At 45.4% G+C, this 26,605-nt stretch overlaps 1 protein-coding gene across 1 annotated transcript in view; it reads left to right on the plus strand.

Moving 5' to 3' along the window:
* Positions 1-25,201, plus strand: part of RANBP17 (RAN binding protein 17) — a gene marked incomplete at its 5' end in the record, with an annotated part of 271,440 nt that extends 246,239 nt beyond the window's left edge. Inside the window, 3 exon segments of the mRNA XM_049775658.1 lie at positions 20,447-20,545; positions 22,329-22,456; positions 24,784-25,201. Of these exon segments, the coding sequence (XP_049631615.1) occupies positions 20,447-20,545; positions 22,329-22,456; positions 24,784-24,880 (324 nt within the window).
* Positions 25,202-26,605: the final 1,404 nt, after the last annotated feature.

A 26,605-nucleotide genomic window follows, 5' to 3' on the forward strand; every position in this document is an offset into this window, starting at 1 on the left:
GACCTTTAACTCTTTTTTTTGTTGTTGTTTTTTTGTTTTTTGGGCCACACCCGGTGATGCTCAGGAGTTACTCCTGGCTGTCTGCTCAGAAATAGCTCCTGGCAGGCACAGGGGACCATATGGGACACCGGGATTCGAACCAACCACCTTTGGTCCTGGATTGGCTGCTTGCAAGGCAAACGCCGTTGTGCTATCTCTCCGGACCCGACCTTTAACTCTTTGGTATGCCCTAGAATTGTTCTACCATGGTAAATCAACAAAGTGAAAAATAAGAAAACTCATATTTATTGAGGCTTTTCAGTGTACAAAGTACAAGTGCCATCAAAATCTTAAAATAAAAAAGTTTCTTTCCTTAAAAGGTAAAAAGTTTCCTGTCAACTAAAAAGGGGGAGGGGGAGGCGGAGTGATAGCACAGTGGTAGGACATTTGCCTTGCACACAGCTGACCTGGGACAGACCTGAGTTTGATCCCCAGCATCCCATTATGGTCCCCCAAGTGTGCTGGGAGAGACTTATGAGTAATCCCTCAGAGTAACCCTGAGTGCTGCAGGGTGTGGCTCAAAAACCAAAAAAAAAAAAAAAGTTTCCTGTCGTATTGGAACAGTGAGACCAGGAACAAAGTGACCGAATGATCAGACTGCAGTGAAGATGAAAGAGACACAGCAGGCCAGGTGATTTCCGAGAAGTCATTCCTGTAGCAGACCACATCCCAGCCCTGAAGTGTGGCTTTTGTCCTCACCACTTTCAGCTCAATGATTCCACTGAGCCACACAGACAGGGAGTGGGCGGGAACTAACCAGAGACTTTCAGAATCAAAAGTTCAAATCCTGGCCTCTCAGGCTGGTTCTCGAAAGACTAGTGGGTACCATTTCAGATTTAGATGCGCCCCCTCCCCCCACCCCCACCTGTCCTACTACAGGGACAACAGTCTATGGGCATGTGCTATAGCTCTCATTATTACAGAAGATAGAAAACTGCTAACTTAAAGCTTGTATGTAACCAGGGAAAAAAACAAAGGGTATAGATTGGTCCACATGCAGGCCAGCCCCCAGCCCACTATAGAAAGTGATGGGTCCATCCCCAGATTTCTCCCACCAGCCCTCAGCCAGGATCACAAAATCGTTCCATAAACTGGCAGGAACTTGAAGTTGGGAGAAGATTTTAGTAAAAATCAATAGTTTGCAGCCCTCACCAAATAACAGGAGGCCGGGCTGGACAAGTAAAGTGCTGGTGCAGGGGACAGTCCAGCATGTGTCTCTCAGAATGACCAGGCACTGGTTGGTTTAAGTAATTTCTGTGTTAATAATACTTGGTAATCCTTTACTTTATAGCACAAGACTAAGTAGTGATATATCTTTATTAACAGTGGAACACATTCTATTTATTTGGAATGTAGGCTTTCAGATAGCATTTTAAATATTAATGCCTGGGCTCCGATAGTCAGCATAAATATGATTTGCATTAGCACTAGGTTATATCATCTTGAGTGCCTCTGATGTCAACTGTTGGGTATAGTAATATCTGACATCATCTCCTTAGGTCACTGACAACTTTGACCTCTATTCTTATGCACAGTTTCTGTAGTCTCAAAAGCTCTTTTGAATTGATTTGAAATTTTGACTCTTCCCTTTATGAGGCAGTAAAATTGATAATTATTCAGATGGGAACTGAGCGCTGAGTGAAAAATCAATTCCACCCGCTCTCTGCTGCGTATAAAATTACTTCTGAGTCGGCTGGACTGAGCGGATGGCCAGAGTAAAAGCAGCAGGCAGGAGTAGTGGGAAGAATTAGCTGGACAGAGCTAATAGCCTGGAGGGATGGACTTGGAAAAGAGGGAGTGGGCCAGTTGGGGGTTATTATGAGCAAGGATGAGCCCCATTGATCATCTGTTTACATCAGCCTTCCAAGGCCTTATAAATCAGCTCTGAAGAGCGGCAGAACCCAAGATTTGGCCTCCGACCAGAGGGACTTGGTATTAGATTATTCTCGTTTTCACACTCAGATGAAAAGTGAGCCATTGATTATTCATCGGTTGCACATTAAATGCTGTTTTTATAGATGATTTGCCTATCACAGAAGGTAATGAACAAGGTTGCTGCTTCGCAAAGCGAGGTTTCAGTTTCCAAAGCATCTGTGTCCGTTAAGTAATGCCTAACCCTATTAAAAGGAATGGGTTACAAATTGCTTAACAGTGCTGAAAAACTAGACCCTGATGACTAATTGTGCTCGGAGTTTAGAGAGGGGTTGTCAGCTCTTTAAACTTAACTGATGCAATGATCCTGCGATTATTTACTAGTTTGAACTCTCATCCCCTAACCCGGACCCAGACTGATTGAAGCATAATTGCAGGAAGAGTGTCAGCTTCACATTGTGGATGGTTTTTTCTGCAAGCTTCCACAGCAAAGGAGACTGGAGGCTAGCTAAGCACTTTCCCAGAGTCCTCTCTATGTAAACGCAATAGCCTGGGAGAGATGGGCTGGTGCCTCACACCTGGAAATAGGTGTATTGTGACCTGTTAGGTGACTAGAGATCTTTCAGTTTTATTGTTGTAGTAGTTTAGTAGCGTGGTTATAATAGTGTTCACGCTTATGGTATGGGTGTACAAAGTTACTGTACCCTGCCACCTAAAAAAATGTCCATAACACTCCACCACTGTCCCTTTAGTTAGATATTTTAAATTTAAATATATATATTTATATACATATATATAACCAGTTACTATTCTCTTGGTGGAGAGGGATGTCAAGTAAGCCATCAACCAAATAAGCCATCAACCATATCTGGCAAATAAATCTAACTTTGCAAGCATTCTATTAAGTCCATTTGAAGATCATTATAGTTAAGTGAATCTATATTTCAAATAAGAATCATTGTCTAGTCAGCATTGTCTTGTCTTAACAACACTTTGGGGAAGCAAGGCACACATATATTGTGGAAAAAAACATCCTGTCATTTCCCTTCTACCTCCCCACCCCAAGCTATTCCTTTGCTGTTTGACATACACTTGTCAAGCCACAATTTTTAGAAACAGACCGGACCAGTAGTGGCAGTGTTTAGGCAGGCGCTGGCCACCCTCAGTCATTTGGCAATTATCATTTCTCTAATCTTTTTATTATTTTGGTTTTGTCACTTGTTGTGTATTTACATCTATCTATAATCCATAGTTCAGCATTCAGTTATGCCATGAAAGGAAATTATTTGCCCAAATCTGGTCAATGATGAGAGTGTATTTTCTAGAACTGGAAGCCAGTTCAGAGATTGGGCTGTTTTTCAGGTTATAAGAAAAAGACACTGAGGCTGGCTGCATCTCTAAATCAGGATTTCAATTAAACTAATTGGTCTAGAAAGAATACCCTGCACAAAAGTGGAACAACAACTATATGATTGTCAGTGTTGCTGATTAGATTTTGCTATTAGCCAAGTATTTTTAGCAGTTCTGTACCATCTAAATATATTGAACAGAGAAGAATTAGAGTATTTAGGTTTTAATTTATCTTACCCTCATTTATATTTCACTCAAGTCAACTTTTCTAAGACCTGAAAAAAGTCCTAATTCTTCCTCTCTCTTTCCCCATTCTTCCCCACCCTCCCCAATACACCTCCACCCCCAATAACTTGGCATTTAACTACAAATTGTGAAGAGCTGTCAGGATCTGTAAGAATCATACTTCAGTAGGGACGTAAGCTGAACAAACATTCACCCTTTCCTCTATCAGTCAGTCAATCAATGGAAATTGCTTTTGTATAGTGCTGTCCATGACATGCATCCCAGAGTGAATTACAGCAGAAGGGAAATCATCTGCTCCTTTTTCACTTTTGTATTTAGATTGAAATGATATTGCTCAACATTTTGACATACTATACAAGACATCTTTCATACTTAAGATCCCATTCCCTAATACTAAGTAGGAGAAAGTGCTGGCACATATTTAACCAAGATTGAACTGGAGAACCTTAGAGAGATCCTCAGAGTGGGAAACATTTGAGCATATAACATTTATTCACGTTTCTTGTCTTTTTTAAAAATAATTAGCCAGGTTTCCTAGCATTATTAAAGACTTTTACAATGAACCCTAAATAGAAAGCATTTCCCCCTCCCCTTCTGGCCTCACTAAATCTGGCTAATCTAGCAGCCTTTCTCAAGAAAGGGCCAGAGTGACAGCACAGTATGGAGGGTACTTGCCTTATGCATAGCCACCCCAGGTTCAATCCCCATCACCACTTACCACTTATGGTCCCCAAGCCACTGCCAGAAGTTATCCCTGAGCACAGAGCCAGGAATGTAAGCCCTGAGCACAGCTGGCTATGGCCCAAAAGCCAAAATAATAATCATAACAGTAATAATCTAGCAATTATACTGATGAAAGTGAAACAACTGTACAACTGGATCATAGAATAGTGTGAATTAAAAATTTAAAGAAAACTAGGAATAGGACCCACATTTCATGACAAACTATTAGTTTCTAGGAAAAATTATAATGCTCACAATATGGAAGTGCTTACTCTGTGCCTGCACTAATTTAAACTCTTTCCATCTGCATTATCTGATTTGTTCATCACCATGTCTCTGTGTAGCTGTGGTGTAGTATTCTGGCCATTGCTTTACAGATGTAGAGACCAAAACTGAAAAAGAATTCAGGAACTCATAATCCATGGGATTATGCCTTTGAAATTTTCACCTAGATCTGTTTAACCCCAAAGTTCACGTGCTTAACCCTTTAAGGTCTCTTGCTTTGTTGTCAGCTCCTAGTCTAAAGCAGTCTGTATGTTTTGAGATTTTATCATGAGATCACTTGAACTTCCATTAAGTCCCACTGGAGCCATTCTTAAGAGAGAATTATCGAGAACAGTTATCCTATACCTCCAACTCTACTGTAGCCGGGACAAAACAGATGGGCCATGGCCCAAGCAAGAAACAGGCAGGGGAGGTGGAGGTTACACTGTCAGCTGGTATGGGAAAGGCCTATGGTCCTCTGCCATGCAGGTTGTGCTCACGGAACTGTCCCTCCACTCCTGCATTCTGTGCCCAGATGCACTTCCCAGGTAGAACACAAGGCTACACATGTAGACTGGCACATGTTTTCTGAGAAGGCCAGAGTTCAATGGCACAGCCATTTCAGGAAACCACTCTGCCCACTCTGCCACTAGTGCCCAGGAGGTAGTTCAGGATTTTTACTTGAACCTGTCTTTCTTGAGGACAGAGTCAGCAGCTGTTAGGACAGAGGACAACAGCTGTGGAACTTGAAAATAAGAGGCCCTCTGCCTCTTGCTCTGCATTCACCTGTCTTGGACTGGGTCCTATTTCTCACCACTGACCTGTGGTGCTGCTCTTTACCCCGCTCTGATAGCAAGCAAGAAGCTTCTGCTGAGCACTGTGAACTCTACTAAATCATTGATTCAAGCCCTCTCACATTGATGGGTCTGAAATTGGAACTGGGTTCCTTGGAAATACCCCTCTCTCCTGCTCTGTTCTACCCTATATTGTAGCGAAAGTTCTCCCAAGAGCTCAGCTGTGGTGGAGTTCTCAGGGGCAGCCTAAGGAGGGGGTGTCTGCATCTCCACATAACCCCAGACTCTAATGGCTGCCCTGGGTGGACAGGACAGTGAGACCACACCTAGGGTTACCAACTAAGCTTAGAGAAGTCAGAAATTCGGCCTTTTAAATTTTGGCCACTGATATAAAAATTAACACCAAAGGGGCCTGGAGAGATAGCACAGTGGCGTTTGCCTCACAAGCAGCCGATCCAGGACCAAAGGTGGTTGGTTCGAATCCCTGAGTCCCATATGGTCCCCCGTGCCTGCCAGGAGCTATTTCTGAGCAGATAGCCAGGAGTAACCCCTGAGCAATGCCGGGTGTGGCCCAAAAACCAAAAAAAAAATTAACACCAAAAAATTAAAACCGATCTTCAAGCTAGCGACCTTGTAGAATTTCAGAACTAAGATCACATGATCCCTGTTATTTCTTTCAGCTTTCTGTATCTGGACTCTTTCTCTCTCATTTCTGATGAGTAGTTTGTTTTTTTTTTAAAGTCATTAGTTTGCTTTTTATATATGGCACATACACTTTGATCCCTATTGCAACATAAGGCATCTTATCAGCTTTTGGTTTTTACCTTTGGTGTTTGTTTTTGTGTTGTTTTTCCACCCCATTATACTGAAGGGGTGCAATAAATAGACAATGAAATTCAATTAATGCCAAACCTTTTTTGTTTTGATTTGTTTTCAAAAATAATCAGGTCCATCTGGCTGTGTGTGGTATGGTATGGCAGGTACATATGTGCATGGCAGACTACTTACTATGGGTCAAATAAGAATATCTCAGAGTACCAGAACAGAAAAGAGAAACTAAGTGAAAACCAGGAAATAAAACTCAAAACCTATCACAAATGATGAATTTATGATTGCTACCTCTGTTTGGCATTAAAGTTTCAACTTTTAAAAGTAGAGAAACACTATTGTTTGTGAAAATGGCATTGTGTCTATGATACTATAAAATAATTTGCCTGCCCATCTTTAGAGGGTGACTCTGGGCCAAACCCTTATCTACCAACTCCTTGTTGTTTTTATTTAATTTCTAGTTACAGAAAATATTTTCTGAGTACCTATTTCAACTGCAACAAAAAATGTTACTTACCTGTCTTTAAATAATAATTTTCCTCCCAAAGATTACCTTCATCTTCAATATTGTCCCAGCACCTCATGGAGCCTGGGATCTTGATGATCAGTGAATATATGTAAAACAAACCCCTAAAATTAATTTTCATGGGGCCGGAGAGATAGCATGGAGGTAAGGCATTTGCCTTTCATGCAGAAGGACGGTGGTTCGAATCCTGGCATCCCATATGGTCCCCGGTGCCTGCCGGGGGCGATTTTCTGAGCATAGAGCCAGGAGTAACCCCTGAGCGCTGCCGGGTGTGACCCAAAAAAAATTAATTTTCATAAGGGCAGTCTAAAGGCAGTGTCTGGGGGTATCACGTCTAGCCTGGTTATAGATTGGTACATAATGTTAGTGTTTAAAAAAAGTAAGTTAAATTATAGCCTGTCATATGTAATAACCCAACTGAAGCGAAGCTCTATAAGAAATTTGTATTTAAACATGAGTGAGGTGAGCAATGAGCACTCCAGATTTTATTCTAAATGTTAATGTAAGTTATTTGGTTGTTATTCTTCACTAGGACATGTGTCTTTCCACCTCTGAGCGCAGTTTAAGGATGTAATCCACTGATAGCATAACTTGCCTTATTAATTGAAAGGGATGGAATCCACCAGATGTAGCCCAAACCAGCAGAGAGTTGGGTGACTAAGCAACAGCAAAGACACCATATTGAGTGAGCCAGAATTCAGTCTCCAAGTCATTTATTTCAACTGATGACAATACATTTAAACTCCTGTGCCTCAGCAGTGATTGATGGTTTAATATCATATATAATTTTTTTAATGAAGGAAAACCATTTAAATATGTTACCATTTGCACTAGTATTCTCCTATGTACATAACTGCATTTAATCATTATGGGGATTGTTTTTATACTTGTGTAATTTGTATCCAAGAAATAACTGTCAAAGCCATCTCATGCTATTGCTGGAAATGGTACAGTGTGCTTCTTACTGAATAGATTCATTCTTCTCTGCACATAATTAAGAGTGTTGGAGTTTTCATTGCCACCACATAGGAATTCCATGTTTACATTTCTGAGAATGAAAAATCAGCTACAATGTGCTTTTTCCGTTTTCTGGGGCAGTGATATTTAAGTCCCTTCCTTAGTTGTGTACCAGTGTATGATTTGAAGAGTTTGATTTTAGAACTTTTAATATTAAAATACATAATAAAATTTTATTAGCTAATTACAAGAGGTTTAGCCTCTTATTAAAGTTGCTAAATCAGGCCTGGATTAGCATCATAATGGCACAGTTTGACAAGGAATACTCAAAAGTCAAGTTCGAGGAAAGGGATGGGTTTGGGGTTTATTTTGTTCTGTTTGGGTTTGGTTTTTTTGTGGTTGTTTTGGTTGTGGGAGTGGGAGACCTATAATATCCACCCGTCACACAAAGTAACCAGGATGACATGCATGTATGGAAACAAACAAGGGGCAATTTGGGACGCTGGAGAAGGAGTGGAGGTGTCCTCAGAGGATGGCACCCTTAGGCTAGGCAGCTGGTATATGTAGCCTTTTGTTTATCTGCTACTGGTTTATGTAGCCTTTAGGCCGGCACCAGAAACAATCACTCCTACAGGGTCAGCTGCTGGTCAGAAGCAAAGTAAGAAAAGATTTTGTGTTCCAATGTGCAGCCATAATTTCTGTACAGCTGGCACCTGCTACTGGTGCACAGCGTGAAGGTGAAGGGTCAAAGAGGCAGTTGTTCAAAACTCAAGCATGGCTTAAAGGGACTTGTAGATTAATCTGCTTTATTAACTTCTGTATATTAGATAACTATTGCTGTGAATGACAGTACATCTTTTTGAATAAGTCGCATCTCTTTCTCTTTTAAATTAGCTTTTGAGTAATGAATATTAAATAGAAAGCATTTCAGGGGTAATTAAATGAAAACAGAATGATGTCATTTTACAATTATATTTGTATGTTTATAGAATAGGGGGATCACAATGTTTTCCACAGGGCTTCAAAAAAGCCAGCACTTCATGAAGAATTGGAAATAAATAAGTCTCATGTCCGTCAGCCTTTGTCTTCAAGCTAAGACTGTTGTGTGGTTGGTGACTTAGCACAAAGTCATTGGGTGCCGTGGCTTGATGTGGCGTTCTCAGGGGCTCTGAGTGTTTTCTTTACAAATTAAAGTGACTGCAATCTGTCATTGTTCTTTTACCCACAGAGTAGCACAGTCCATTCGGCTATTAGTCTACAGCAAATGTACTCAGAGTAGCAAAGTCGTTGTAAACGACGAACAGGGTATTCTCCTCCTTCACACTCGTGGAAAGCAGACAGAACATTTCGTAAGAAGAAAGGCTCTATTTTAGACAGGTTTATCCCAATAATAATTAGATGCACTTTCTTAACAATCTCTCATCTCTTGGCAAATGGCAAGCAAGCAGATTTTCAGCCTTGTGATTGGCATAATTGGCTATCATTGTAAATTAAGGTTTACTAAATATATCGCTTTAAAAAAAAACTGCATGGAGAATTTCTAACCCAGGAAGTGAATACTGACTCCCAACTCAGAAAAAATGCTTGTCAGCCTGTATTCTGAAGGAGCATTTCATCTGCTAATTCCCAGTGGTTTTTGGGTTTCTTTGGTTTTTGTTTTACAAATTCTCAGCAAAAGAAACACACTGCAGTTGCCCTTAGCCTTTGCATGCTAACTCTTCCTGTCTCACACATCCAAAGCTTTGGGTTTCATCTGCACTCCCCACATCTAACACAGATAAGCAAAGCCATTCTACTCCAATCATTGTTTCTAAGGACTCATGAAATCACCTTTCTACATCACACCCAGGCTAACCTAGGACTCCTCAGGAGAGGTGGACTCCTCAGGAGAGGTGCTTGACCAGAAAGGATTGGAATGCCCCCTCCCGCTGCCACTCTGAATAAAAGATCCTTCATCCTTCATCCTGAGAAGCCTAGACCCTTCCTCCAGGAAACCACCTGCTTACTTCCCAGTAAGTAAGAGGCTACTGTGGAAGGGCAACCTTGGGCCCACACAGAATCAGGATGTTGAAAGACTGTAGTGAAATAAAAAAGATGATTATATATAATATATAAGGCTTTATATATTATATTTATTAATATTTAATATATTTATAATTTTTATAAATTATTTATAAATATATATTTATTTATATTTATTAATATATAATATATAAGGCTTTGTGCTGGTTCTTTGCACAGATTTGGCCCATCATTCTCTGGGGCAGTTAATTGTAATATTCACTTTCTACCAAAATAGATCTGGGGCTCTGAGAAGTGGACACCTTGCCCACTGTCACACAGAGAGTAAGTAGCAAAGCCTTGTGCTCCTATGTCAGCTCGATTTTGAAAAGGCCGAGGACAGGATTGGTGGGGATGGTTGGCGCCTATGGCAGGAAGTGTCTTCCTGGCATTTCTTTTCCTCTGTCCCTATCTAAGTACAGTAGCAGGACAAATGGCAGGCTAGCTTCTGCCTTTATTTTCTGAGTGCCCTTGTGAAGGGTTTGAGACAGTCTCAGTTCCTTGGGAAAGTGGCACAGTATAAAGTGAGGGCTAGTTTAATGACACATGATTTATTCATTTTACAACCAGCTTTTCACATGCTGGAAAGGTAACTCATGTGCTATTTTCCCAAGATATATTAGCATGCTTAGAGATGTGACTTAGCCCTTCCTGATTTGTTTCTAGCTTAACTTCTGAAAAAAAATTTAGTCAGCAGTAACCACCAGTATTCTCTGAGCTTACAAAATATGTTTAGGACACTGAAGAAGGCTTGTCTCCAGTTGTGGTCTTGTATACAGCTTGGAAGACTAGGTAAAGGTTCCTAAGCCTAGTACTGTTTGTGATTTATTCCTGCTTCATATGTTTGTTTGTTTGTTTTTGTTTTGTTTTGGTTTGGTTTTTGGGTCACACCCAGCAGCGCTCAGGGGTTCCTCCTGGCTCTATGCTCAGAAATCGATCCTGGAAGACTTGGTAGACCATATGCGATGCCAGAATTTGAACCACTGTCCTTCTGCATGCAAGGCAAACAGACTACCTCCATGCTATCTCTCCGGCCCCTTCATATGTTCTTGTAGCCTTGTCATATGCAAAAATACACTGAGCTCCCTCACCGCAGCTTTCAGGCTCATGACATTCCATCCTTCTTTCCAAAGTTCATTCTTAGGAATTCTCTTTGTACATTGAGGACTCTACTTTGCAGCAATCAGAGCAGATAAATTCCACAGCCAACAGATGGCTTTGCTACCAGTGAAGCCTCTCCCTGTTTTCTTGAAGGAGTTACTTCACCTCTTTGGAGACTACAACACCTCAGCTAGGAAAATTCTTTACAGCCAGGGATCAGGTGGCTGAATGAACCCTCCTGTAGCCTCATACCATGACTCCCCAAGATTTCAGCTAAGACTCATTACCTTTAACCTCCCATTCTATCACTCTTTCAGCCTTCCCTCTCACTGGCCATACTGTTTCCCAAGTAAAGAAACTCTAGGGCGGGGCCCGGAGAGATAGCACAGCGGCGTTTGCCTTGCAAGCAGCTGATCCAGGACCAAAGGTGGTTGGTTCGAATCCCGGTGTCCCATATGGTCCCCTGTGCCTGCCAGGAGCTATTTCTGAGCAGACAGCCAGGAGTAATCCCTGAGCAACGCCGGGTATAGCCCAAAAACCAAAAAAAAAAAAAAAAAAACTAGGGCACATTTCACTGAGGTCATATGAATAAGGGATGGAAAGTAAGCTGCCAGGAAGGCCAACAAGGGGAAGGACAAGTCCTGAGGCCTAAAGATAAGTCTCTTAGGCGCCAAAGAGAACCACCAGAAAGAAAACTCCGAGCAAGGTCCTGTGTTAATGCCCATACTTAATGTGGCACTCACTTTTGAGGGACATAGAAGTTCCACCAGGGAGCTGAGAACGTCAATTAGAGCTAAGTGCATTTAGGGATGATTTCTCTGAGACCTTTCAGGCGGGAAGGAAACAAGTTGATGGGTGGGCAGAAAAAGAATGATGATACTCAGCCTCTGCAGGCTCTTATAGGCCACAAGGAACCATGTTTTCTTCCATCCTGGCACATAGTAGGAATTATCTTGAAGCCATAAGTAAGTGTGAGAAGTGAGAGAGTGGGGACATGAAGGAAGGAGAAATTCCTCGCATGGTGTCAGGACACACAGTGGGTATGCTGCCACACAAGACAACCAAATGACGGAATATCACTGGCCTGAGAGCATGCAGGTGGAGACACCTGGGTGGAGTCGATGCTCCAAGGGAGAAGCTGTTCCTTAGGCGTACTGCAGAGCTCTTGTCCCTCCGGGGAACGAGCTGGCCTTCCTGTGTCAGCTCCATCTTAAACCTGTATCCCCTGCATTATGGGCCTGGAAACGAGCTGACAGAAACCTGGAGGAGAGTGACTCAAATGATTTAGGAGAATGGAAGGTCTGGCTTATGGGGCCAGATGAAAGAAGCTAAATATGTATAGCCTGCCTAAGTGACAACTAAATGGGGCATTTGATAAGTCTATAAATACTTGGAAGATGTAAATGCCAAGGAGGAAAGGGAATTACTTAGCAGGGCACAATGGAGTATTGGCATAATGGGATAATATTAAGAAAGGGAAAATGAAGGTTGAACATCAATAGAAAGCTTCCTGACGAAGAGAACTGTTCCTGACAAGAGCACACGGACACTATTAAGTTATGCGCTATGAGCCAAGGGAGGTAATGGCGGTACCATCTCTCGAGCTACTGGCAGTAGAAACAGCAAGACCAGAGCCAGACCGTATTCTGACGAGGATTCAAGGAGACACCCTTTGTCTGTGGCCTGCTCCGCAGAGCACAGATGCACAAAGGGAAGGGGGACAGCCCAAGTTTCCTTGAGGTCCGCAGCCTTCGGAGCCCAGTCCGAAGCCAGCAACTCCTGCTAGAGAATCCCATAAAGAAATGGGTTCCTGTTTTCTGCTGGATCATGGCCATGATCTCCTGCACAAACCTCCAAACCCTCCACCAGATCTGGCTCCCATCCCTCCTCGTCTGCCCCTGCCATTCCCCACACAGTCTCTGGTACCTTGAATCACTGATCAGCCCTGTGTGTCACTTGTCAGACCCTCACTCCCACCCACTCACCTGCCTGACTTCTCAACAGCAGGTCCAGAGATCACCTGCATTCCTACCTCAGGCAGAGGGAGCTGTCTCCTCCAGCTTCTCAGGGTTCTATGCCACAGTGTCTGCGGCACTTGCTATGCACTGCTCACAGCTTTCTGTGAGGGCTTGTGAAGGGCTTAGACTATGTAGTTCGTGGGGTCTAACCAGCTGGACACCAATGTAGGTGGTGGACAAGTGAGCAAACCAACAGACAGGGCTCTGTCCTCAGCCTCCCTGGTCCTCTCCTGCTATCACTATTAGAACCAGAGACCTTCCAAGTCTCAGGCACACCTCTCCGACCTCCTGGCCAGTTCTCTCTTTGCCATTTAGAAACCTATAAATAAAAACTCTCAGACCTGAAAGTCAGAACGCTGCCCTCTGTGGTTGAGACATAAACTCTAGACTCATCTGTAATGGAAATTCCTTGGGAGGGCACCTCCACAGAAATGTTTGCTTTTTTTTTTTCCTCCTCCTGCCCCCATCAATTTTCTTTTGTTTTTGCTTTGGGGCCACACCCAGTGATATTCAGGAATCTCTCCTGGCAGCAGTGCTCTGGGGACCATGTGGGATATTGAGGATCAAATATGGACCAGCCACATGCAACGCAAATGCGATACCTGTTGTATATTCTTCGGCCATACCTATTAGTGTTGTGTCAGACACATCTGGGTCTGCTTTGCTGCCAGCTCCCATCTAGAAATCAGGGTGCACATAGAGAGGCAGTGAGATTTGGGCTGGTCCCATGTCAGTGATGCATTGGTTAGGGAGCCCACTGGCCACTAGTCCTACCTGAGTGGCCACAGGCAGGACTAATTCCTCTATGCCATTAGGCCTTTGTTTTATTGTAAAATGTTGCCGCAACCTTCTGTCTCTGTGTCCTTTTTTTTTTTTTTTTTTTTTTTGGTTTTTGGGTCACACCCAGCAGCACACTCAGAGATTACTCCTTGCTCCACCCTCAGAAATCGCTTCTGGCAGACTCAGGGGACCATAGGGGATGCCGGGATTCGAACCAATGACCTTGTGCATGAAAGGCAAACGCCTTGCCTCCATGCTGTATCTCTGGCCCTTCTGTGTCCTTCCTTGATTCAGAACAACGTCCCTCAGAGCTGACATTGGCACTGTGACATATTTCATTTCAGACACAGTGCCCTCCTTGGCCATCTCTGTCAGGGTCTGTGTGTATTGGCCAGCTTATTGCCTGCTCTTGCTCCTCCTCCTTTTCCCATAGTCCACCTCTCCTTCACTCTCTCAATCCTTCATTTACATACCTATCAGTTCCTGGTTATTTTTCCTGGAAAATTTTTATGGAATAGGAATAAAAGGTTCTTCCATCAGGGGTTGTAAACCCTTTCTCCCCTATCCTGGATGCCCTGACCATGTCTAGAGAGAGAGGGAACACAGAAATGGTTGAGAAGCAGGCCTCCCCTACTCATCAGTCAAATAGCCTTCCAAGGCCTCCCTTCTCAGACTGACCCTGACTTACACACTCGGCATGCTGCAGAATCCCTCTCAAAGCCTGAACACAGCTCAGTCTTTGGCCACACAGCCCTGCCTGCCTCACCCCCTTCCCTTAGAAAAATCTCTCCCTGGGGCCAGAGAGATAGCATGGAGGTAAGGCATTTGCCTTCCATGCAGAAGGTTGGTGGTTCGAATCCCGGCATCCCATATGATCCCCCAAGCCTGCCGGGAGCGATTTCTGAGCCTAGAGCCAGGAGTAACCCCTGAGTGCTGCCGGGTGTGACCCAAAAAATAGAAAAGAAAGAAAGCCTCTCCCTAATCCATTGGACATGGGTGTGAATTCCTCAGACACATCATCCCATGTCTCCCGTCCCTTTTCTCATTACATGTCTTCTTCCTGAGTAACTAGCTCCATTTCTTAGCCATCAGCTGAGTAGGGTCCTGTGAAGACAGGCAGGCTTCGCATGGCATGTGGACCTTGATCTAAATCCCCAACCTAAGCTTGCCCACCTTTGCTAAGCTGAAGACCGCCCAGTCAGAGGCTAAGCCGGCCCAGTAGAAGCTATGAAGCTAAACTGATAGTGGAGCACCCAGTCAGACAGTGCCAAGGACTAGCAGTAACAACTGGCACTTGAATAAAAGTCAGTAAGGCAATGGCTCTGGACTAGACAGTCACCGTGTTCTACCTGCTTTCTCTAAAATTCCTATTCATGAATCCAGAGTGATAGCACAGCGGAAGGGCATTTGCCTTGCATGCAGCTGACCCAAGACAGACCTGGGTTTGATCCCCAGCATCCCATATGGACCCCCGATCCAGGAGCGATTTCTGAGTGCATAGCCAAGAGTAACCCCTGAGCACCACCGGGTGTGACCCAAAAACCAAAATAAATAATATATAAAATAAAATTCCTACTCAGAGGAGACACAGTTGCTTCATCTCCACCAAGGAGGTTTAATCTTTACGCCACACTGGGGAAAAAAGAAAAAGTTCATTTGATATGGGCAAAAGGAGAAGTGAGTTCCCTACACAGACCTGGGTGGCAGGCCCCACACAGCCTCCCCCAGCCCCAGATTCTCTGGTGTTTTCGTCATGTTACAGCTCCAAGAGCTGCTCCAATAGGTAGCTAATCCTAACCCTAACCCACTTGGCATATGATTTACTGCTCATGAAAAGTTGCAAGCAGATAGTGAAGATACAGGAATGAGGCTCTCAGTGTAGTGTCATCAGTGTTTTGTGATTGCTGCTCCCAGTATGTCTCTGCCATTGAACTGGGCTGTTTATTATGACTTGTTCATCCATGGGAAACAAGACCATCTCGGCTATGCACATTGTCACCGTCGGAGAAAACACAACACATGCAGCACTCTCAATTCATTAATCCTGAAGTTTCACTTCCAGCTTCGTCTTCTCCCCTCGTGTTAGGAGGCTAGCAGGGAATTCTTTGCCCTAACCTGTTTCAGGAACTAGGGGTAATGTTGGGAACAGGGAAAATTGAAACAACAGCAAAACTAGGTTGTGTGTTTCCTTAGATTTAACAGCAGGTGGAAAAGTCTGGAAATAGACCCAGCAGCTTATCACCTGGGGAACAACCATGCCTTAACTTTCCATGAACAGGGAGAAGAACGAAGTGGCATCAGTTTAGAAACGGACACTGCCTGACTTATCTTTGCAGGGCAGCTGATTTCACTGGTCCTTCGGTATCTTTACTGTGAAGAAACATATTTGCTTTATTTTCCTTTTTATGTCATTGTATTTTATCCTGTGGGAAGGCCAAGTAAGCAGGATTCCCAAATAATTTTTTAGAGGACAAATGGGAAAGATACTCCACATCCTTAATACAGAAGTTAAAAGAGTCATCATAATTTAAATTGTGAGAATTATTTAATCCAGGCAGGAAAAGGTATGTTTGTTTGTCCATTATGTTTATTTTCTCATAACAATCTGTTAATACCACATCAACTGTAGACACCAGACAAAAGGAAATAATTGATTCCTTTTCCCTAGAGATGTTGAGTCTCTAGTTTGAGGAGGGTGGTGTTACTATCTGCTGTGCACATAGCCTGAGGAGCAGGACTCAGCAACGCCCTCCTTTTCCTCCCACCACAAGCTCCAGGATTCTGCAGGCTTTTCCTTCTTGGGTAAGCTTTTACATTTCTCATGTGGCAGCTCTCCAACCAGAGGTTTTGGCTTCACAGAAACCAGTGGGGAGCCAGGGAGAAGGTCCCTGTGACTCTGTAGACCCTACTATACTGTTTAGGTAGTGCCCCCACTCCCATGCCTCCTCACTGACCCTCTGAAAAACCAGTCACATATATCGGCAAGCCCTGAGACATGACTGAGCCTCTGAAAGACCAATTACATGTCCATGTGTCCTGAGACATAGAAACAATAACTCAAGAGTTTGATGCATTTGTTATGATTGTTCCTCAAAGCATCTTCCCACACAGGGCCTGGTGCTGGTGTTAAGGAGTAACAAAGGGGCCAGAGCGATGGCACAGGCGGTAAGGTGTTTGCCTTGCATGCACTAACATAGGATGGACCGAGGTTTGATCCTCCGACATCCCATATGGTCCCCCAAGCCAGGGGCGATTTCTGAGTGCATAGCCAGAATTAACCCCTGAGCATATCTGGGTGTGACCCAAAAACCAAAAAAAAAAAAAAAAAAAAAAAAGGAGTAACAAAAAATCCCACCAAATCCATGCTCTATACCCAACACCAGACCCCATGGGGATGCCTCATTGACACTTTATTATAAAGTGATTTCCCCCTGCAACTCTAACGTAGGTGAAGATTATGAAGAGACTAAACTTCCATAGAGACGATGTGGAGTGTGCTATCCCTGGTGTCACAGGCCTCCACTAGGTAAGGTCAGGCCAGGTGACTGTCTTGGGTATGACTAACACTAGTCATTATTGACAGTCACTGAACTGACACCCCACACACTTACACACAATTACACATAAGAAGAAAGCAGGCTCCCATGAGTTGACTGGCTCCACCTACTAGGTAAGGGGCTTCAATTCTACCTGTCCCCACCACAGCATGTTGGAGTCACTTCATTGAAAGTCCCTACGTAGTCATGCGTAGCTTCAGAAGGAGGAGGGAGAGCCAGGAAGCACGATCCTATGAGATGTGGTTTTTCTCTGTGAACTGAGTCACCTGGTATCTTCCCCAGAATTTCCTTTCCTGCATAGACACAGGTTTTGGATAATACAGTTGTTAGTGTGTTAGCTATAGAAAATATGGGCTTGACTGGACAGATTTGCAATTACCATTCTGTTTGGGGGCTTTTTGGTATTTTTGTTTTTGGGTCACACCCGTTGGTGCTCAGGGGTTATTCCTGGATCTGCACTCAAAAATTGCTTCTGTCTCTGCACTCAGAAATCGCTCCTAACAGGTCCGGGGGACCATATGGGATGCAGAGGGTCAAACCCAGGTTCGTCCCTGGTTGGCCACATGCAAGGCAAACAAAAGCCCTACTGCTGTGCTGTCCCTCAGGCCTCACCATTACCATTCTAGTTATCCCCATTACCAAGGTGAGAGGGGACTGGAGGCCCACTCACACAGTTTTCCTCATCTTAAATCCTGGCAGCTTGGACCAGGGAGATGGCATAATAGACTCACATATGCTTTGCATGTGGGAGGCATGTATTCAATCCCCAGTTATTACTTTGGCCCCAGAGTGTAGCCAAGAACAAGCCTAGAGCCAGGAGTTGGGCCAAGCACTACAAAGTAGGGCCCAAAAATAAGGGAGGAAGGGGGGAGAGAGGAGAGGGAGGGAGGAAGGAAGGAAAGAAGGAAGGAAGGAAGGAAGGAAGGAAGGAAGGAAGGAAGGAAGGAAGGAAGGAAGGAAGGAAGGAAGGGAGGGAGGGAGGGAGGGAGGGAGGGAAGAAGGAAGGAAGGAAGGAAGGAAGGAGGGAGGGAGGGAGGGAGGGGTTGAGGGAGGAAGGGAAGGGGAGGATGGAAGGAAGGAAGGAAGGAAGGAAGGAGGGAGGGAGGGAGGGGTTGAGGGAGGAAGGAAAGGGAAGGAGGGAAGGAAGGAGGGAGGGAGGGACTGAGGGAAGAGGGAGGGGGAGGGAGGAAGGAAGGAAAGAAGGGAGGGAAGGAGGGAGGGGCTGAGGGAAGAAGGGAGGGGGAGGAAGGAAGGAGGGAGGGAGGGAGGGAAGAAGGTAAAGAAGGAGGGAGGGAGGGGCTGAGGGAGGAAGGGAGGGGAGGAAGGAGGGAGGGGCTGAGGGAAGAAGGGAGGGGAGGAAGGAAGGAAGGAGGGAGGGAGGGGCTGAGGGAGTGAGGAGGAGGAAGGAAGAGCAAAGGACAGAGGGAAGGAGGGAGGAGAGGAAGGAAGAAAGGAGAGGAAGGAAGGGGAGGGAAAAGAGGGAAAGGGAGAGGAGGGGCGTCCTGGTGACTGTTCTACATAGATGGGCCAGCAACGAGCCTCTCGGTCAGCACACTGGGCTATCAGACAAACACCACCAGACAACCACTTTGCCTGGAGTGGGGTCTGGCTGAGCCTGTCACCCAATATTCCCCCACAAGGAATGGGCTCCCTCTCCAAAGGCATTTGCCACATTGGTTGTGCTATTAATCCAGACCCCTGAGGATTTTTTCAAGAAGAAGATTCTGGAAATGAGCCGCCACATCGATACTATACCAGCAGATCTGCTCAGTAGCTTCCACTTTTCCGGAAGAGTGAAAAAAAGAAGGGGAGAAAAATCACCCATTTTAGCCAACTTTATTTTTAGAAAAGCATCTTATTCAAACATCTCCTTACTTATTACAGACATAAATACATGCGTTCAGACAAATGAATCCACGGGAGAACCGTAGAGAGTAATTGGCACATCGCTTCAGGATGCTTTGTCAGTTACTGGAGGAGTTTCGTGTCTCTAACTTTAATCTTTTCCATTAAAATATCCATGCTGCCTTGAGATTGTGAAGCCCATAATATTTCAGACCGTCTCCGCGGATCTGTTAGCTTTGCTTGTCAACTTAATTTGTGGCTTTATGACTCTGGGTGGCTTGTTAGGTTGCACACAGAAAACGTGGGAATGGCAGAGGGTCCCAGGTGCCAGGCAACAGGCCCCACCCCCTTTGGTGGGCACAGAGGGGACCCCAGTGGGTGCAGACAGCAGGCAAACTCTGTCCATACCAGCTTCAGCTCATCGTGCTGACGCCACTGCTCAGAATGGCAGCTGTTTGGAGCTGCAAAGCAGCTCATGCCCACAGCTGTTCGCCACTTTTCACTCATTGCAACACTTTTAACAGCCACCATATCATTTGATTCTCAGAGCTTCCTTGTGCTAGATGATTATTCCCCCTCTTTAGAGCTAGTAGGGAAGAGAAGGAGAAGAGAGAGAGACAGAGAGAGAGAGAGAGAGAGAGAGAGAGAGAGAGAGAGAGAGAGAGAAAGAGAGAGAGAGAGAGAGAGAGAGAGAGAGAGAGAGAGAGATTGAGATTCTGGTCTGAGATCACAGGGTAAATCAGACTTTAGAAAAGGGTAGTGGACCAAGTGTGAGAGTTTCAAAACAAGCCAGGTCTCCAAGACCAGTCAGGGTTGACATGGAGAAGCCTTGGCACCCCCATTTCTACCTCCCCAACGTGCCTCTGGGAAAAGGAGCTCTGGGCCTATAAAGAGCTCTAGAAGCCGGAGTCAGAGTACAAAAGGCAGGAACTGTGTCCATCTCCACCTGAAGACCAAAGCTGGCTGCCGCCTCTGAGTGCCTCTCTGTCCTTGAGGCCCAGCTGAGCACTGGGCTCTGAGATAGGGTCAGAGGGACATCTAAGTGCAGGCTCTTCACCTCACTTGGCCTGAAGCCTGGCACTAGATCAGGCTCTCTCTCTCCCTCTCTCTCTCTCTCTCTCTCTTTCTCTCTCTCTCCCCTCTCCTCTCCTCTCCTCTCTCTCTTCTCTCTCTCTCTCTCTCTCTCTCTCTTTCTCTCTCACACACACCCACACACACACACACACACACACACACACACACACACACTTCAGCTCCCCAGGTTCATCCCCAGCCTCCTATCTGTACAGTTCCTGCTTGCTCTGCTTAGCACACGGTCATGATGAATGCCTCAGACATCCAGGCACTAGGAGATCATCCCTGGGCAGCCTGCCCTCAGCCGCTTCCAGCTCTTTCCCATAGTCAGGGATGGGGTGAGGGATGTTTGCACACCTCAGATGGGTTGGGTCTGGAAGGTCACAGAGCTGCTACCTCGGTCTCTTTCAGATGATGTCCGTCCTCATGAGCACCATCATCTTTGAAGACTGCCGGAACCAGTGGTCGGTCTCTAGGCCTCTCCTGGGGCTCATCCTGCTCAACGAGAAGGTGAGTATGGCAATGGGAAGCAGACACTGACGGGTCACTGGCAGAAAGGTCACTGGCAGGGGGTCACTGGCTGAAAGGTCAGTGGTAGAGGGTCACTGGCAGGGATCACTGGTAGAGAATCACTGGCAGGAAGGCCACTAGCAGAGGACCACAGACAATCACTGTTCCCCCAACTGTGCTAACTGAGCTTGGGCATGCAGCACGAAGCCTTGTTCCCCAGGCAGCCCTACCCACAGCTCTCTACTCTCATGCTCCTAGAACCGAAGTCCAGGCCTTGGATGCTGGCCCCCAGCACTGCTGCCGGCCACGGCCTCTGCCCTAAGGGAGTGCCACACCGCTGCTGCCAGACCCTCTCTTCTCTTGTCACAGTGGCCCAGGATGGTGGCAGCAGCCCCTGGAGGCCCCCCCAGAACTGTACCCAGGGCACAGTGCCAAGGCCTGCCCTAACACTCAGCACCCTGGCTGCCTCCCAGGCGCTCCTGCTTCCTCAGCACCCACCCCATCTCCACAGCAGTCAGTGGGAACAGTGCATTACTGCTCGGGAGAATGAATTGTCTATACAATAAGATAGTACTGGGGAGAAAGACGGTGAGATTAGAGGCAGCCGCATACATTAAAATTCAAACTGAAATCCCAGCCTTGGAAGGAAACTAATAGAAGAAGAAAATATATCAAAAAGAGAAGAGCTGTCTCATCATTCACCTGTGCTGAAGTATCCAATTTTAGCCACATTCAATAGCACTGCCATTCATCTTCCCGCGGTGTTATTGTGATTTAAATCCAAGCTCTATAAAAGAGAGCAGTTCTTTTAAAATGATTGAGAGGGAATAAGGGCAAATTCAGTGTTTAGAAAAAGCTTATGACATCACAATATTATACTTTACTGATGGAGGCAATATTTCATGGTTTGGGATGAAAAACTAATAATTTTCTATTTGGTGTGAGTCACTGCATCATTATAAAAGGGAAAAATAAGTCGTTTTGTGCATTCCCAATCTTGTTCAGGAAGACACTGGTTTAAGTGTAATGCCTCTGATATATAGTATTTAAGTATTAGTCTGACTACATATTAATTATGTGTGTTTTTGATTCGAGCTGTTTTAATGTATGATAGAAATTAAATATCATGCTGTTTGGGCTTGGAAAGATAAACACAAGACAAGTAACATGTCACAGTGCTGAAATTATACCATTTCCCAATGATTAGGGGCTGTGTTCGACAGGAGGACTTGTGTGTTTACTAGCCCACAGACACAGAGGGAAATGAAGGGGCCATGTCAGATTTTGTGACCAGGTGAGAGAGATGCTGGTGGCCCACTTCGACAGACCCCAGAGGCCCTGCCCTAGGAACACAGATCAGAGCTGTGGATAGGGTGATTTAGTAAACTAAAGGAGCACGGCAAGGCCCCAGAAGCACCCACGGAAAGGCAGGCTTCCTGTGCACTTTTAGTGAATCCTTCCACAGCCCAAAAGGCCCTTTCTCTTTAGCTTTCCCAGTAACCAGTGCAGATGTGGGTTAGGAAGAACTCAGTGTGCTAAGTCCCCCCATAAAATTATCCAGGGACGCTATTAATAACAGCAAAACAACTCTCGCAAGTAATTTTTTATGAGACTTATAGTGTGTATTTATCTTCTATTATTTTTGGTTTTCCCTAAAGTCTTTAAGGTCATGAACAAAAGCTTTTCTCCAAGAACTGTTGAGACCTAAGTAGGGCTTACTGGTCAGGCCCCTCCACTGGGTCTGAAGTCTGAGCCTTCAGTCTCTTGGCCTCTCTCCCCACAGCACTTCAGCAAACTGAGGATCAGCCTGATCAGCACTCAGCCACCCCCCAAACAGGAGTTACTTGCACAATGCTTCCAGAACCTGATGGAGGGAGTGGAGCAAAGCCTCTCAGTCAAGAACAGAGACAGGTGAGCTGGGGCCCACTGCTTAGTGTTTAGAGGTGGCTATGCCAGGTCAGCAAAGAATGAATCTGTACGCTAACACAAAAGATGTCATACTGGCAGGGCCTAGTAGCAGTAATCCAGTCTAATTCTATCCAGTACCTACAGGTTGGTTCCAAGCAGCATGCTAGGTTCAGTGCAGGACTCAAAGGAAGAGAACATAGCCCACACCTTTGAGCAAGAGGAGGAAGAGCAACGGAATGAAAAGGTCAGGAGCCCAGATTGGCTTGGAGAGACTGGGGGTAGCTTCGTGGTATTTGAATAAGCAGACTCAAGATGACACAGGATTTTACCTTATATCCTATACCCTGTGCTTTCTCTAGGCTATGTTCCAGTGATTAAGGTAGCCAACAGCTTAGATGCTCTACCATTTGGGGATTGTTTTTTATCTCTATCAAAACAGAGATGGTAATAATTGGTTGCATTGTTCAAATGACTGAACATAGGGGCCAGAGAGATACTAGATTGGATCAGTCTTGCCTTGCATACACTCAACCCAGGTTTGATCCTCAGCATATCTTCTGTCCCTTGAGCTCTACCAGGAGTGATCCTTGAGTGCATGAACCTAGAGTGGGCCCGAGCACTGCCAGTTATGGTCCCAACACCAAAATATTAAATAAACAAATTTAAATTAATTGACCACCCATAATAGGCATGAAGCCTAGGAGATGGGGAGGAGGAGCACCTGAGCTAATCAGCTGTGCCTGATTCATTCACTCATTTACTCGGTTCAGACATTTCACAGAGTAAAGAATGGGGGTATTAGTGGTAAACTAACTGGTCAAAGCTTTGCCCTCAGAGCTTCTAGTGAAGGAAATAGAAAACGGTATCAGCCCAGAGAGATAGCACAGTAGCGTTTGCCTTGCAAGCAGCCAATCCAGGACCAAAGGTGGTTGGTTCGAATCCCGGTGTCCCATATGGTCCCCCATGCTTGCCAGGAACTATTTCTTAGCAGACAGCCAGGAGTAACCCCTGAGCAATGTCGGGTGTGGCCCAAAAACCAAAAAAAAAACACAAATAAAATAAAATAAAAATAAATAAATAAATAAAAAGGGCCCGGAAAGATAGCACAGCGGCGTTTGCCTTGCAAGCAGCCGATCCAGGACCAAAGGTGGTTGGTTCGAATCCCGGTGTCCCATATGGTCCCCCGTGCCTGCCAGGAGCTATTTCTGAGCAGACAGCCAGGAGTAACCCCTGAGCAATGCCGGGTGTGGCCCAAAAACCAAAATAATAATAATAATAATAATAATAATAATAATAAAAGAAAACGGTATCAAGGGAGAACTCTATCTGCATCTCACCATTAGGGATGTGGACTATGGGAAAGCAGCCGAGTTCAAGGAGCTCTGCAGACCTCTTCCCTGCACCGCTTGCTCCATGCTAGACCCTCGCAGGCAGAGAGCAAAACCTATGAAGTCTACCAAGAACAGGACCGCCCAACCCCAGTGCCTACAGGGATTAATGATCTGAGCCCCACATCCCCCGCTGGTCTGTGAAATGGTATCAGATTCCCACCCTCCATCCCCATGCCCTCGTATAGGTACTTTACAGCAATTCCAGGTAGCACAGAAGGCAGGGTCCATGGTCCAGCACCACCTTCCGGTGCCTGAGAGCCTACCGGTATTGTCTCCCAGCCTCCATAATAATTCTCATGCCCCGTAACCACTAGAGACAGTCGGTCATTGTAGGCACCCAGATAAGGAACTAATAACATTCTTGGAGATGCCCCTAGCTTGCAGAATTTGAATCCAGTGCCTTCTCTCTTGTACAATGAAAATAATAGTTGGGCAAAACTTCCGATAATGAATCTGTAAGTTTGACCCAGTGCCTGGCAATAAGCTTTGGCCCTGGCTTTATATTTTTTACCATCTATGTCTAATTTGACTTTAACAGTGTTTTTAAGGACTGGATAAATAGTATAGCAGTCAGGGCACTTGGCTTGCATGTGGCCAATCCTGGCATTCCAGGTGGTCCCCCAGTCCCTGCCTGGTGTGATTCCTGAGATGCAGAGCCAGGAGTAAGCACTGAGCAGAGTCGGGTTTAAAGGGTATAATTACAAAATCCACCCTGAAAAACAGTAGATTTGGTGGTAGTTCTTGTTCTCCAAGATGGATAGAAAGGGGAAGGGTGCTAAAGAGAAAAAGTAAGAAGGGATGAGCGAAGATGAGAGAAGAATGGGATGAGGGAAAAAGAAGTCATCCAGCACCCCACATGGGTGCCATGTGGCACCCAGAAGCCCCTGAAGACCACCAGGCCTTGCTACTACCCTCAGCCCTTTCTTCTTCTCTCCACAGATTCACCCAGAACCTGTCTGTGTTTGGGAGGCATGTGGCCGAGGCCCTGCAGTGTGACGGAACCACAGAGGCTTGCAGCCTGGACAAGATGAGCTGACCTGCCTTGGCAACCATGAACAAGAGACTCTTGCTGGTCTGGGTCCCAGGACAATGGTGTTGGTTCTGCATGGCTCCCCGGAAGATATATTTTTCAAGAGAAGCAACAACCACAAAAAGCCTTCCCTTTTTTTTTTTATATCAGTCTGGCCTGATTCTCCAGGTTTATAATTGTGCACAATATAAAATCAGTCTTTGCTGGAGGTAGGGGGCAGACGGAGGAAGCCAAGCAGGTTTTCTGTTTTCCTACTGTGTATCTTTGTTCTCATAATGACATGAGGGGGTAGAAGCAGCATTTAACCAAAGAACCCAATAAAGCGGGGCCGGAGAGATAGTATGGAGGTAAGGCATTGCCTTTCACGCAGGAGGTCATCAGTACGAATCCCGGCGTCCCATATGGTCCCCCGTGCCTGCCAGGAGCAATTTCTGAGCATGGAGCCATGTGTTCGGCCATCAGAGTGGCATGTTTGCTAGCGGCACAGACTTCACTGTGGCCCCACACTGCGATGCACAGGTCTGGCCTGGTGAAGCTGCTTGTGTGCTCGTTGGTAGTGAGTCTGCCTTAGGGGGCAGCAGGGAGAGGGGGATGGTGGTGAGTTGTGGGCATGTAGTAGACGCCAGGGAAAAGAAGCATCCCACAGGACTGCATGCAGCCCTTCCCTGCATCAGCAGCATCTGATAAAGTTGAGAGACAGTAACACAATTAAATGACTTACAAACAACGTTTGCTTTCTCACTGGCATAAATCTGAAGTGGTTCAGTCTAGAAGAATTAAGCTGCGCAATTACTGCCTGCGGAGATATTTCTTCAGGAAGATTCGGGGAGGCCCAGCCAGAAGTTCTGAATGGTGCTAGTTTCCAGGCCTTCTGCCTCCATTTGATTTTTGGGAGACATTAAAGGAGGGATTCTCATGAAAGCTCTGCCTTCTTTGGGCTTTCCAACATCATTTTTGGTGCTAGAGTTCCAACCTGAAGAGGATGAGAATCAGCTGCTTTCTACCCTCCACATAGATTCTTATGACTGTTTGGCTTGCAACTTAGCCCGAGCCCAGGCCATGAAGGAGGCCTTTACTGTGTGAGAGAGCCTGTAACTAGGCTATTAATTTGAGATTGCCACCATCAAATGGCCTTTTGTAGCTCACTGCTCTGTCTCCCCGGTTCAAGCATGTAATAAATACTGTGCCCTTTATTTCTGATTAGACATGAAAGGTTGGCCTGACTGCTGAAGAAGAAGTCAAGTCTACAGGCTCCCCATATAATATTGTTTCCCAGAATGCTGTTTGTGGAAACCTTTCTTGATGGTTACATTTCACAACGGTCTTGTCACATAAAAGCAGAGTCACCTAGCTTTATGTGAGCATGTTTGTCTGACAAGAGGCAGCCCCAGACAGCAGGGAAAGAAAAGTGAACTCCAAGCAGGAATCTAGCTAGCTAGCTAGCTCATCATGCTCACTGATCCCTCAAGAACCCTCCCTGCACACCTGTCCTCTAGGGTCCCATCTTCTTTACAGAAGTCTCGGGGCACAAAGCACCCAACTGTTTGCATGCCATGCTCAGGATGTCTATTTATATCCTTTGGGTTACACTGTGGCCTCAGACGGCCAGAAGACCTTGCCTTGCAGAGCTCTTCTCAGAGGAGAAAAATGCAGGTCACCCACCTGCTGCTAAGTAGAGAGGTAGGACGCAGTGCAAAGACACACCTATCCCAGACCCTGGTCAGGGTGCTC

This window comes from Suncus etruscus, chromosome 6 (genome assembly GCF_024139225.1).
Source record: "Suncus etruscus isolate mSunEtr1 chromosome 6, mSunEtr1.pri.cur, whole genome shotgun sequence".
Lineage (NCBI taxonomy): Eukaryota > Metazoa > Chordata > Mammalia > Eulipotyphla > Soricidae > Suncus > Suncus etruscus.